Source organism: Coturnix japonica, unplaced genomic scaffold (genome assembly GCF_054131305.1).
Source record: "Coturnix japonica strain WE unplaced genomic scaffold, WE-NBRP24 Scf049, whole genome shotgun sequence".
Taxonomy (NCBI): domain Eukaryota; kingdom Metazoa; phylum Chordata; class Aves; order Galliformes; family Phasianidae; genus Coturnix; species Coturnix japonica.
The window spans coordinates 527,421-541,502 of NW_028188952.1; the positions used below are offsets into that span (position 1 = coordinate 527,421).

Below are 14,082 nucleotides of genomic sequence, written 5' to 3' on the forward strand. Positions count from 1 at the left end.
GGAGGGGGCAGCTTCCACTTAATTATTTATTTTAATTTAAATACTACGTTATTTACCTCCACACATACACACACACACACCCCTCTTCGGATCGGGGAGCGCACCCACTCCGTGTTCTCTTCACTACCACCACCACCATCCCCCCCTTCTCATCACCCCCCCACTCCACCCTTCGGGCCCCGCCCGTCCCGTCCCGTCGGAGGCACTTTCCCATCTGTGCAGCCTCCAGCCCCCATCGCGCCCCTCCCCCCACATCTCTCCCATCCCCCACCCCCCCTTCCCCCCGGTGCCTGAATGGGATTTTTCTGGGTGTAAAAAAAAAAAAAAAAAGGAAAAAAAAGAAAATAAAAAAAGAAAGAAAAAAAGAAGAAGAAGAAAAAAAAAATCCAACTTCAGCATCAAAGGGGCCGGGAGGTCCCCTGGCGCCAGGGGAGCGGGGCTGCAGGGGAACGGCCCGACCCGGCGGGGTGAGCGGAGGAGCCCCCGGGGAGGGCTATTGTCCCCGGTATTGTTTTAAGCCCTTCATGTGCAGCCCTGCGGAAGCCTTCGGGGAAGGGGGAAGGCTCCTCCTGGCACAAAAGGGCCCCACGGTGCAGCGGGATCGCTCCCCCCGAGACACAGTATAGGGGGGGGGAGACGACGCGTCCCGTCGGCAGAGAGAAGCAGCCCCCCATCCCCCCCGTCCCTAGAAACCCTCCCTCCTCTTTCCCTCTTCGCCTTTTCTGGAGGCTTTTTATTTTTAGGTTCGAGATGGATTGAAAATAGCAGCGACCCCCCCCCCCATTACCACCACCCCAACCGGCACCACCCACCCGGCCGCCTTCCTGCTGCCTCCCCCGACGGGGCGGGCGGGGGGACCCCGGTGCTCCGGGGGCTCGGTGCGGGCGGCTGCCGGGTGCGGAGGGGCGGGGGCGGCCGTGACTCCCTCCCGTGCATGTAGAGGCACGGGCCGGCCCCTCCGTGCCTGCAATTAAATGTAACGCGCTCCTGCCTGCCTTGCCCGCCGGGCCGGAGGTTCCGCTTTCCCCCGTCCCCCCCGATCAAAAAAATAAATAAAATAAATTAGAAAAAAAAAAAAATTAAAAATATATATATTTAAAAAAACGAATGAATTTCCCGATTTAAATAATAATTTTTCCTCCATAGAAAGAAGCGTTCCGGGATCGTTTAAACCGAGCAATATACAAGCATTGTGCCCCCCCCCCCCCTTCCCCATACCCCACCCGGGATGGCACAGCGCTGTAGTGCGGTCGGGACGAACCCCCCCCCTCCTTCCCCGCAGTGCTGAGCTGTTCTTCGGGTTCTCATCGTCCATCTCTCCTCTATGGCAAAGCTGGGAGGAAGAGCCACGTGGAGAATTTGTTAGTAAATAAATTTGGTGGTAGAATTCGAGTGTAAAGCTTTAAAAATAGGCGCTGCTACCCAGGGGTGTTGCAGTGCTTTCAAGTGCTTCGGCCACGTAGGAAACTCGTATAAAGATCAGGGAAATTTAAAGTGAAGAGCCTTCAGCTCTTCCTCCTCTGTCTGATGCATTCTGCTGTCCTGGGGTATTGGCTTTCCAAACACAGAGATGTTGTTCACAGTTTGGTGTCCTCTCCTCAAAGCAACAAACTGAATCCACCAGAGGGGTTTTTGGGTGTAACTTCAGCTCCACATTCACAGGTGGGAAGAGGAAAGCAATGAAATTTGGGAATAAATCTCTTGCAGCTCCCAAAGTGGCAGGGAAATGGAGTGTTCACCCACAGACACAGTAGGCACAACTGCTGCCTGCTTCATATCCAGGTTCTAATCTGGACCCAAATAGTTGTTGCTGGTTTACAGAGCACCTTCCCCGGGTAACACAACCCTTAAATAATGAAATGAAAGAAACCGACCCCATAATAACAAAGACAACAACAAAAGCCCTAACGAAGAGGGAAGGCTTCCGTTTAGACCCACAACGAGGAAGGCTATCAGTCAACCTCCTTCCCTCGGTGGAGCATTCCAGTTGTAAGGTATTTAGGGAATGCAAACAGCAGAGCCCAAATCATTGATCTGCTGCGGGGTGATAGGGCTGAGCTCAGCCCTGGGTAGGAGGAGGGGCAGCTGCCCTGCAGTTCCAGCTGCCCCATTGAGGGCAAAGCTCTATAAAACCCCCCCAGAAGGGGGGAAAAGGGCTCAACCTCACGAGGAACGGCAGCTGATAATCCGGTGGGATACGTGGAGCTGAGCTCTGTCACTTCCAACAGCAGCGTGGCCTCGTTCCTCCCCCAGCACTTCCCTGCTGTTTTGAGCTCCCTCTGAAGAGCGGATTTCTTTGTGCAGTTTACACCACGTTCCAATGGGTCCCTCCATGCTCTGCAGCCACGTGAGGCTGTGTGTGATTTTATACCCTAAATGTGACCCGGGCTAAAAGCTGTTGGGGTTGTTCAGTGTTTGGTTTTTTTTTGGGGTTGCATGGTTGATTTGTTGTTGTTTTGATAGAAGATTTCCACCTTGGAATAAGGCAGATTGATCCTTCATGTGTTTTTATTCTCACTTTACAACACTAAGCAATCCCTGTTGTCACACAGGAGTTTAGGGGGAACTTTATTAAGGTTAAAAAAACCAAAACAAAACCCAAAAGGTGGGAGCTGAACGGTGGATGATGCACCCATGGGTGCAAGGCTTCAATATGGAAAGGTGCAATTCCTGCCCAGTGATGAAGTCCTGTTGTTCTTCTGAGGAGGAGGAAAATTAAAGCAGAACTGATCTCTGTGGCAGAGAAGTGGTGAAATGGAGCCGTTCACATCCTGCTATCTTTTCTAGCAGTTGCCATTTGATTTGGGTTTAATTTGTTTAGATCCTATTTTGATTCCGTTTGGTTGCTTTTGTTTTTAAATGCCCGGTGATGGAGCTCCATTTCCAATTGGTTAACACAGGGAAACACCTGAAGCTCTGAATAACACTCATTTCCCTCAGCTTTCATGTATGGGTTAAGTTCCAATCAAATAAATAAGGGCTGAAGGATTTTATTGAAGCACTGTCATAGAAAGGGGGGGAAAAAATCACAATCTAATTCATGCAGAATCTGTTACAAACAAACCTCAGCCATAAGAAATAAGCCCAACCCAGAGCAAGGCTGTCCCTGAAACACAGGTGAGAATTGAACTGAATGAGAACCATGAGGGTGTAGTTGGGGAATATTTCCTCTCTCTTCCATGGGATCTCAATTCAAACCATCTTTTATTCATTTTCTCTTAGGAGGAAAACATTTGTGAATGGAAAAGGAATCTCCTCTCCGTGAGCTGATCCCATTGATTAAAACTGGAGTGAACAAATCAGTCGAGAATCAAAGTTGCTGCAGAATCACTAATTGGATTTAAAACAAAATTCCAGCTTGGCATCGATTATTAATAATATCCTGATTCTCTGTGTGTTCTGGACACAGCTCTGATCCCCGAGGGTTTCTTGCTGAAGCTGAGGGACAGATCAGCATCCTGCCCCGGGGGGAAAATGCCCCTTTGCCCCGAGTTGGGGGGGGGGGGGGGGGGCTGTGCGGGTGTGGGGGGTCCCAGGGGGCAGCATTGAGGGTGGGGATGGCTCCCAGTGCTGGCCACTGCCGACAAAAAGCAAAGCACAGCACAGCGATCAACTCAGGCTGCAGCATCAGCTCTCATTGTGAAAAATCCTTTTGTTCTGCTGCTGAAAGATGGGGCTCCTTCCAAACAACAGCAAACCACAACCAAACTCTTATTTTCTTCCCCCTCCATCTGCCTAGGAGCTGATTTTGCTCTCATTGCAGGGCAGGGTGCTCTGCTCTTACATTTCTGCAGCAGCAACCTGAATTCTCCATTGGGACTTTGCAAACGTTCCGAAAGCTGTTCAGACTTCAGCAAAACAAAGCTGCTTTGCATCGATTTCTTTCTTTGTAATTCTTTTTAATCATTTTTTATTATCTTTTTCCTCTCCCACGATGGAAACGATTTGGTTTCATTTGGGTGCTTCAAACCCTTTGCTTTAGCTAAGAGGTAAATCCCAAAATGCAAGGAGTGGGAAATGCTGATTGGAAGGAGCCCTGAAATTGTGCTGTTCAAAGAGTCCCTTTAATTTCTCATTTCCCCCCCTCTTCAATGCAGCTTTCAGATACACCCCCACTTCTTTCCAGCAGACCTCCCTAACTTGCCAAATTGTTATTTTTCCTCCTCAAAATCGTTGCAAGCTGTGGGACTGATATCTGGAGCAGCCATTCCCCCCTCCGGATGGCTGCAAAGATCCACGGTTGTGAAGGTGGTGGGAAGTTTTGCTGTTGGTGCAATGATAAACGTAGCCCAGAAGGCATGGTGGGAGATGGATCCTGCCGTTGCTGAACTCCCCCTGACCTTATTCCAAGCAGGAGCTGATCTTTTTAACCCCCCTCCAAGTGTTTGCAGCACATATAAAGCACGGATCAAAAGTTTTTCCTGGTAGGTATTTGTATCAGATTTCCTCCTATCTGAACTAAATACATTTATATCAGTTTTGTGCTACGCGAGCACAAATTCAGGGGTCTTGTGTGTTTTGATGCACCATTTAAATCCCCTAATAAAGGAGAGCTCTTCAGTGCTGCTCTCCAGTGCTGCTGCTCTTCTCCCTTCTGCTTTCTCAGCTCGCTGAAGCAGGAGGCAATGAAAATCTCAGCACTACCACCATCCCATTTTCCCTTCATTCTTCAGACCCAAAACAAGTTTAGCCCTGGAGGTGGGGAACCGCGCAGCGACCGTTTCTATTGTGGGTCACTTTCAAAACTAGAGGTCATTTCACAATCCAAACCTTGAACTGCTCCCCACCGCCTGTGCTGGGGCACCAGTACTGCTGGGCTGCTGGAAAGGTGCTGGTAGGGAGCAGAAAGGGCACAAGATGGAAATAATTTCACGCTACTGAACCGGCCACTTGGGCAGGCGCCGTGCCGGGACTGTGCCGTCTCGTTTCTCGTCCTGCTGCTCTATAGCTGGGATTTATCGGGACTGATTATTTCCTCTCCTTTCCTGTGTTTCCACCACTCTAATCTCTCCAGCTGTTCGGTTCCGGCTCTGTCTTTGCTTAGGGATGGGTTAAGGGTGGGTTTCATGGAGCTGCCACAAGGCACAGCTCAACGAGGATGAGCACAGGTAGCTTTAATGCTGTGCCAATTTCAGATCCATCCATTTGAAACAGTTACACAGAGGCAAGAGGTGAAGTTGAGGGATTTCTATCCAGAGAGCTCTGTACTCCAAACAAACCTTTCATGCACTGATAGTACTGATACCCTCAGTACTATCCCATAGCTCCCTTCTCCTGGGGTGCAGAATAAGCACCTGAGATAAAAGAAACACAGAAGTGGGAATGGAAAAGAGAGTTTGCCCCACGTCTCATGGTTCTCATTTATTTGGGTGTTGTTTTGGGGTTTTCTTTTAGTTTAAGCTTTTGATTTTCCCATAAAGAAATGGCAGTCACAAAGCAGCAGAGACAGCCACACTGCTGAGCTGTGTTAATCAAGATCACAAAGAGCTTGAAAAGGCCCCAGGGTCTGGGGTGGTTTTTTTTGCAGTTAAATGTGTGTACTGGCATTTAAAAACATATCTGGCATTTTGCTACGGTGAACAAACCTGTTCCACTCCTGCAAGCCCAGAGAAGGCTGGAACCAAGGAGAGAGGATGAAGCGATGCTCATCACTCAGAAGATCCTCTGTTAGGATCAGTTGTATCCCATATGCAGGTATATGGGAACACTGTGTGGGTTTAAGCACCAGGGATGGATGAGGAGCCAAGGAAAGCCTCACTGCTCACAGAATGGCAGAGTTCTGTCCAGGAACAGCACTAGAGAGTCCTGGAGGAGAGATAGAAACCAAACCTGGGCAGTGGGGTTGGAGGCTGAAACTGATATTTAGGATTGCCGAGATACAGTTGGAGGAGGAACAATAAAGCATGTAAGAGTTACATCCCCTGCAAACATTGTTACTGGTGTTTTAGGGGGAGAAAGAAGCCACCAACAAAAGCTCTGAGTCTCTCTGCGTTTGACAGCAGGAAGGGTGAGATAGGAACAGAATCAGTCCCATCTCAGGGGCAGAGTTTGAAAACAATTTCAATGCTTATGATTTTAGGGAGGGAGTTTAGGGGGATAAAAAAGGACCAAAAATCCTCCATCTGCCCCTGTGGGGAGTAGAGCAGATGCTGATGGTGATCAATTGCAGCTGGATATAAGCAGCAATCTCAGATCAGCCCAATGTTTGATGCGAAAAGGAGCAGTGTTTTCATGCAGTATATGCAACACCTGAAATCCTTCCCCTGTAGTAGAAGAGATTCCCTCACTGCTGCCACACAGAACAGCACCTGAACAGCACTGCTCCAGAGGGAAGGGGAAAATCCTGCTCTCCACATCCACTGAGAATGGGATTTGTCTGAAAACCTTTGGGAACAGATCAGGCTCTCATCCATTGGGAACAATATCTGGAAGAAGAGAGTGAATGAACAATCTCTTCAGCTCACGTCAAGCCCTGCATTCCATGATTACGGGGATGTCTAATGCTTGAAACACTTTATAATCAAAGTTGCCCTCGTGGTGCTTCAGTGTCTCAGAGCAGAGTGGGGCTGTGTCAGTAACACAGCTGTGATCTTCCCAACACGTTCTCAGATTCCCAGAGCCCCGACTGCTCAGCCAGGTCTGCTGCAGAGGGGGGAGCACTGGCACTGGGTGCTGAGCCGATGACGTGGGGCAGCTTCAGCTCTCCTGCTTTATTTGCAGGGAGGGAAATGCTGCAGCTGGGTGAAACCTAAGCAGAAGTGTCCTTTGTCCCAAGCGAAGACCCAGCTGAAGCTCATGAAGCAAGTTGTTATTAGGGAACTCAGCAGAGCACAGGCAGTGCTATAAGGGGAGCTCTGATGGGCAAAGGCTGGAGAAGAGCAAGGTCAACATCTTTAATAGACTCTCTGTTATGAAAAAAGCAGCACGTGGCTCTTTTCTGTCAGTGCTTTGCTCCTTGTCTCTGCCCTCGTGTCTGGTATCCGTGTATCTGCTTGGGTTGGTTTCAGCTTGGTTTTATACTAGTTCTTTTTAGTCTGAAAGACTTTGAGAAACTTCAGAGCGATGCTGATGCCCAAAGCGGATCACAAACAGATGCCCTGAAATAACCGTAACTGTGAACAGCCCATCATTTAATGCTGGATATTTATTTCACTCTATTAACTTCCTACCATACAGAGGCACTAAATGAGAGGAAAACAAACAGCTTATACTTTGGAGAAACAAGATATCCGAGTTGGCTGGGAGCAAAGTGCCCAGAATACATATAATACAGACACCAGGATAAACTACTCCATTTTATTGATTAGCAACAACGATAAGAGTGTGAACTGCTTACTTGTAATTATTACAGTGCAATATTTATTACTGCAGGCACGATGCTTTTGCATGAGTGAAAAGCTTTTGGCCACACTTGTGTGCTGCTGGTTAAAGGATTAAGCCGAATGTTAAGTAGTTCCTGTGAAAGTAATAATTACTCCCTAATAGCGCTGAGCTCTTAATCTACCTGCAAAAATGTCTTTCTGATCCTTTATCTTAATGTAATATAGATGCAACAGAGGCTGGCCGTGCCAGGCAGTTGTGTAACTGCAGGGCAGAGAGCCCTGTGCCAGGCAGGGCTGCGGGATGCTGTGTTCATATCACCCTGTGCTCTCCTGGTATAGGAATACAGGTGGTGGTGACCGAAGCAGCCCTTTGTTTGATAGCATGTGGTAGCAGAGAAGCACTTTTCAGCAAGCATTTATACACAGATCTGTCTCTCATCACACAGGATTTCTGTGTTGCTTAAGGATGAGATACATCAGGGTGCAGTGATGCCCTTATCCATGCTGAAACTTCCAGGTAGACCCAAGGCAGGTTGGACACCATGGAGAACACTGTGTAAGGCACACTACAACACGAACACCCTCAGAAACATCAGAATATTTCTCTGCTCCAGCCTAACCACCTCAATCCCACCCTCCATCCCTTCAACTGATACTGCCTTGCTCATCCCTAAAAATTTCCTGCTTGCTTCTGTCCATCTCAAACAGATAGACCCCCTTAGATGCGGGTCTCCTTAAGGTGACACTCACACCTGACAACAGAAGAGATGGGAATACATCCAGGTTTTGCCAGGTGCTGTGGGGAAATAAGGTTCAGCCCGATACCGTTTGTATTCTGCCCACAGTTCTTGATTTCGCGATATACTCGTGTTTAATTACCATTAATGCAAACATCATTTAAAAGGTTATTTCCCCGCTCTGAGGGTCAATGGACCTAATGGAGCAGATCTAAGCAGGTTTGAGTTGCTCTGATTGGTGCTTAGTTTCCTGTTTGCCTCATGGAAGTGGGTTTGGTCCCATGCTGGGAATGTATATAAAGGCTCTGGAGGGTCTCTTCTGGGCACCAGAACTGGCTGAAAGCTTCTGGGCAGCCTCAAGGGAGCAAGAAGGTAAGAAGCTCTCTATTGAACTCTCTTTTTATTCTATCTTTATATTATTCTTTTTCCTTATACGAGTGTGAGAGTTGCTTGAAGGCAGCAGAGCAGGGTGAGCTGTTGGGCTGAGTTGTTCCCCAAGCAGTGGTGAGGAGCAGCTTTCCTGGTAGGGTCTGAAGGATGGAGCTATTCAGCAGTGAAGACCATGATTTCAGAGGAGGGTTTGGTATGCAGCACATTTCAGGTTGGCATCTGCCCTTTTAAATGCATGTAACAGAGGGAAATGTGCTAAAATGGTTCTCGGTGGCTTTCTGCATCCTCCTGGCTATGGATAAAACAAGATTGCTTCTTCCAAAGCAGACAGATTTAGGCAAGGGGTTTAAGACCTTCACATAGCTGAGATCTACTGGGAGATAACATTCTCTCCTTGTCTGAAGGAGTCCCAGGGTGAGGTAAAGCAATGCAGGGACTGCAGCAAAATCCATACGAGATGGGTGGAGAAGAGCTTGAGTTGAGCATCACTGAGACAAAGGGGTCTTATGTGAACTCAGGACTGTTTGTTCCAACCAGCTCTGGAAATGCAAACTGCTTTTCCTCCCTGTTTTGGCAAAATGTGCAGAGAATGAGCACGACCCCTCCTTAAAATTAAGGCTGCAGTGCATTTCTTCTCCTACCTCTGTACATAATTACCTTCAGCAGAGCAACACTCTCTTACAACGTAACTAGCTTCAGATTCACTGTCACACCTACAGCAATATATAAAATGAAGGGCAAATAAGAGAGGAAACCCACTGTTTAATCACAGCCATTCTTCTGTTCTTCTTATTGCATTGTGAAACCCACTTCTCTCAATGCATTCTGTAACTTCTGGCTTTAGCTGTAAACAATTTAGGGGGTTTTTTGAGTGCTCAGAACAGCTCACTTTTGGAGGTATTCCTCTGAATTTGCTGTGTCTGAGATAGCAGAACACATCTGATATTCCTCTCATTCAACCAGAAAGGCTGAGAACGTTTGTGCAATGATGTGAGGAGAGTGAGCAACTCTGAGAGCAAAGTTGCTTTAATGTAGGAGTGCAGTTTGGAAGGATGGGATGCTGAAGTCCTGATCTACACCTCTACTTCTTATTGTTTGATTCATGTCAACAGTAGCTCTGCAGGGCAATTCAGATTCCAGCAACATCTGTAACAAAGAGTGAGGTGAGAGACAATAAACCACGTCCGTGAGCCACGATCAAAACCATTTTTGTATGGAGTTTGTGGAGCTGGAATAGTAATTAAGTGCTCAGATGTCTGAGCCCAACTGTGGACGTGATACTACTTCAGGACTAAGCACAGCCTGAAACCAATAAACCATGGAATTCAATCCTGTCACTGTCCTGGGATACTTTTCCCACCTGATACCCAGTGGCTCTGGCTCTATTCCCTATATATAAGGCATTATCCATACCAACAGAAAGCTCATCAGTAATTAGACTGGGCTCCTGAATCCTGCAGAGCTGTAGGGAGGGGAAGGCAGGGTGACATGTTTCTCCTCTTTGCCATTGGGACTGCCTGATCCTATGTATGTTCCCATTCACATATTGAACTGATCCTTAAAGCACAAAGAGGAACCCTCAGGGTCAGCTTGAAAATATGAGGCAGGACGACTTCCCTGCCTAAAGATACGCGCAAACCACAGTGAATTTGGTGGTTACAATAAAAGTATGGGGAACAAACATCAAAAGGCAGCACGGTGGCGGATGAGCGTTGGTATTGAAATAGTAATTTATCTGGGGATGGCAAAGGAGGGCTGTTCCAAGCACAAGGGCTGAAGAGCCATGTTAACAAGCATAGACTTGTGTCCAACCATGATACATCCCTCTGGGCTCACTGTCCTGTCCCTTCTGTCCCAAAGGCCAAATATCCAGATCACCCTTCGCTTCTGAACAGAGAAATCAGCCACGAAAATGATGTCCCTGAAAGTTCTCTCGCTTCTTTTTGCTTCTCTGAGCTTTGTTTTGATGGAAGAGAACGTCTCAGGGTAAGTGATCTGGAAAGCACACGATGTATTTTGAGTCTTTTCCAACTTCCCGCTGAAAGCAAATGGATTCTTTCCATTGGCATCCTGGTAAAAAGGTGAGAACATGAGTCCTGAGGTGGCTCTTGGATATAAAGAGATGAACAAATGATAAGAGAGATCTCAAACTAAAGCCTTTATGCCAAAGCCAAGAACTCCCAAGTTTTCCCTAGCAACTTTATAGCTTCGGGTTGGGAGTAGCAAGCTGGAAGTCAACCAGGGAGAGAAGGTTGGCTGGGAACTAGAACAAGATGTAATCATCTCACATTAAATAGGCTAGGGGGCATTTCTTTTTTCTAAGCTCCTGAAAATGTGACCAGTTACATAAAATGGGGACATAATACTTTCCCTCTGTCCAATTCCTGACTCCGAACCTCCAGCTGCTACCCAAGAAGGTCCAAATGAATCCCTATTAGAGAAGTAGGAGTTGATGAAATTCCAGCTTATAGTACCAAAGAAAGATCAGCCCTGACATCCTTGGCTAATTCAGGTAGTCCCCAACCATGCCTGTGTTGTCAGATTGGTCTGAAGGTCTCAAATTGTCACCTGCCATTCAGGCTCTTTGAGGATGTAGGGAGAGGTTTCCTTGCTCTGTAGCTCACTGGAGAAGGTGTCTGAGCATCCTTTGGGGCTGAGTCAGAGTTCAGATCCAACAGAATATGGCAGGATGTGGTTCTGAGGGATGAGGGTTAGTGGGCAATATTGGTGATGGGATGGTGGTTGGACTGTGTGATGTTGGAGATGTTCTCCAACCTTAATGATGCCATGATTCACTGATGCTATGAAGACTCATGCTGGCTCCAAATATCTTAAGTTCACCTTGCAAGCTATCAGATATGAGCTGCAAATGTGTAGTAATGGTTACCAGGATGAGGAGCAAGCCAGCTCCTTGTTGGGTCAGCTCTATACAGAGCTGGGCAGCACTTACTCCTTTACTGTATTCAACACTGCTCTCCCTGCAGCCTCAGCATAAGGACTCCGGGCGCCAGACCGATGCACAGACGCTACTCGGAGGCCACTCTGGCGAGCGACTACAGCCGCACGATGGATAACATGCTGAAGAAGAACTTCGTGGAGTGGCTGCTGGCCCGGAGAGAGAAGAAAAGCGAGTGAGTGTGCAGACTTCCAGCGCTCCAAACTCATAGCTGTCATCAGCCAAGTGATGGCTGCATTAGGATGTAGAGCTGAGGATATTTTTCTTGGACTGCAGCAGTGATTCCCTGGGGGATGGGGAGGTTGTTTTTCTTGTATTTCTTTTTTTTTTCCCCCCCTTCTAAATCCTAGAAGTTTTTCTGCTCTGTCGGCACACGGCGCAGCCTCCTCCGTGCTCGAGTCCGCCTTCTCGCATTGCTGCTGTTGGTTGGAGCGGGGAGGGAGATGGGTTGGAGGAAAAGCAGCATTCCAGCACCCTCTTGTGGTGCTTCAAGTTGTGATTTCTGCCCATTTTTTGCCTTCCCAGCAACGTCATTGAGCCGTACAAGAGAGAAGCCGAGCCCCAGCTATCCGCAGCCAGTGACCAAAGCTTGGACCTGCGCAGCCACGAAGCCAAAGATTTCTTTGCCTGGCTCCTAAAAGCCAAGGAGAATCAGAGGTGAGAGTGGAGAGAACTGAAAACAGAGTCCGGTCCCAAACGGGGTGTGAGGAGGTCCCCAAGTGCTCAACCTTTGGAGGGATGCTATAAGGCAGGAGTTGGTGATAAGCATCAGCAAGCAAAAGGTTTTCTGCTTCAGAAGGGAATGCCTTGCTTTGCAATTGTCTCATGTGCAAGGGAGGCTTCCATCCCTCTGAAATTTCTTACAAAGCACAAGTGGAAGGAATACAGAGGATTGAGGTGTTCAGGCTGTTGGTTGTTTGCTTGCTTTGGTTGCTCTGTCTTGGGAAGCATCAGAACAGCCTCATCAAACCCAGCGCTCTGCTGAAGTCTGAACACTGACACATGGCTGGTCCTACAGCATCCTTCATATCACAGCCTAAAATGAAGCACTTTGAGTTAACCAAACCATTCCAGTCTGGTCTACTCAGCCTTTGTATGAAAGCTGCTTTAGAAACGAGGGTGCAAGGGATGAGCTGGGGTGAGGGAAGCAAGCTCTGCTATGGTTCACAGAGGTGAAGCACACAGCAAATGGGACACTGAGAGTTGCTAGTCATGCTGAAATGCAGAATCAAAGAAATGAGGGCTTTGAGGGCTCTCAAAAGGTCATTCAGTCTGACCTTTGTTACAAGGCAGGATCGACTTGCCTGAAACCATTCCTGACAGATATTTGTCTAACCTGTTCTGGTTGTGGGGTGGTAAAAAAAGAAAAGCTTTGATACTGGAGATTCATCAGCTTGAATAGATGCATTGAAAATCATCATCATAAATTTCAGTGTCTGCCTTAATCTCCTTAATTGCAACTAAAAAGCACAACTTGTGGGGGAAAGTCCTGCCTGGGAACAAAGCCTTTCCTTTGTCATCCTGGAGCACAGATGCTGCTTCACCCACATTCTGCCTTTGTTTTGGTGCCTGCTAGGGCTGAGGGAAGACATGGGGAAAAGAGGGGGTTGGGGACTCTTCCTTCTCATCCTCTAAGCCTGATGGACGTGTTTAGTGCTCAGCATCCCGAACTTCCCAAGATCAAAGCTCTGTTCTGTGGCAGCATCTCACCATGTCACAAATAGGTTCAAGCTTCTCAGTGGGTTTTGGTTGTTGTTCTTGTTTTCTTTTTGCTACACTTCAGGAAACACCCCCAGCCATCAAGATGTCCCCTTTTCCTCTCTCTTCTTCACCAGCATTTCCAATTCACAGAACAGCAAAACAGTTGCTATAAGAGCACAGTGATCCCTCACACTGCACTACTGCAATGCCCAGGAGGCAACAGAAGGATCAAGGAGCAAACAACCAACCTGGCCAACAATCTAAGTGGCACCAGGAGGGAAAGATGATGGAGAAAACCTAGAAGACCTGAATCCACATGGCATTAACTTGATCTAGGTTATGAGGCAGAGATTTGTACGTGGCTGGAGGGAGAAAGGAAGGGCTCTTCTAAAGGGTTTTTTATTCTAAGGATGAAGTGATAACAATTGGTACCGAATAACAGAGTATTGAGAATCAAAAGGAGATGTTGCCAGGATTTAGGGTTGACAAGCTGGCAAGTAATGCATGAAATCAAAGGAAAATAAGATATTTGTGTGAATTCGATGTGATTGGGAGAAGATGGTTGTGTGCTGCATTGTTTCCTCTCTTTATTTATGGCATGTGATATTTCTTGCAGTTCTGCTTCTCTGGAAGGCTCAGAAGATTTGAAGGATGTTGTGAACCAGGAGTTTCTGACATGGTTAATGTCAAGTGATCTCTGCAGACCAAGGTGAGCCGCTTGTAATAAAAACCATCCCTTCCACCGTGGCACCGTACAAATTCAAATGGGGTAAATGTGGTACCATTAAGGATTTATGGCTCTTTTTTTTTTCCCTTCCCATATAGAGCTGCGTAACCACAGCACAGCCTGAAGAGCTCCCATAGCCCCATCTACAGCCGCACTGAGGAGGTTCCGCGTTGGGTATCACCCACTTTGCCAATGGAAGGAAATAAAAGACTTTTAGCCCTAAACTGCGATCAGTTTTCATTTGGGGTC

The 14,082-nt window shown here is 47.5% G+C and overlaps 1 protein-coding gene across 1 annotated transcript; it reads left to right on the plus strand.

The window, feature by feature from the left end:
* Positions 1-8,381: 8,381 nt before the first annotated feature.
* GIP (gastric inhibitory polypeptide) lies at positions 8,382-14,057 on the plus strand. Its single transcript, XM_015885621.3, has 6 exons — positions 8,382-8,431; positions 10,310-10,435; positions 11,434-11,580; positions 11,931-12,062; positions 13,723-13,815; positions 13,932-14,057. Exons 2-6 carry the CDS (start codon positions 10,362-10,364, stop codon positions 13,939-13,941), a joined length of 456 nt encoding a protein of 151 aa, XP_015741107.2. The 5' UTR covers positions 8,382-8,431; positions 10,310-10,361; the 3' UTR covers positions 13,942-14,057.
* The last annotated feature ends 25 nt before the right edge of the window (positions 14,058-14,082 follow it).

Excerpts from the sequence above, each read along its gene's own strand:
- GIP (XM_015885621.3), top strand. The coding sequence starts at position 10,362 with ATGATGTCCCTGAAAGTTCTCTCGCTTCTTTTTGCTTCTCTGAGCTTT. Across the intron at positions 10,436-11,433 it reads ATGGAAGAGAACGTCTCAGG|CCTCAGCATAAGGACTCCGG; the intron begins GTAAGTGATCTG and ends CTCTCCCTGCAG. Across the intron at positions 11,581-11,930 it reads CGGAGAGAGAAGAAAAGCGA|CAACGTCATTGAGCCGTACA; the intron begins GTGAGTGTGCAG and ends TTGCCTTCCCAG.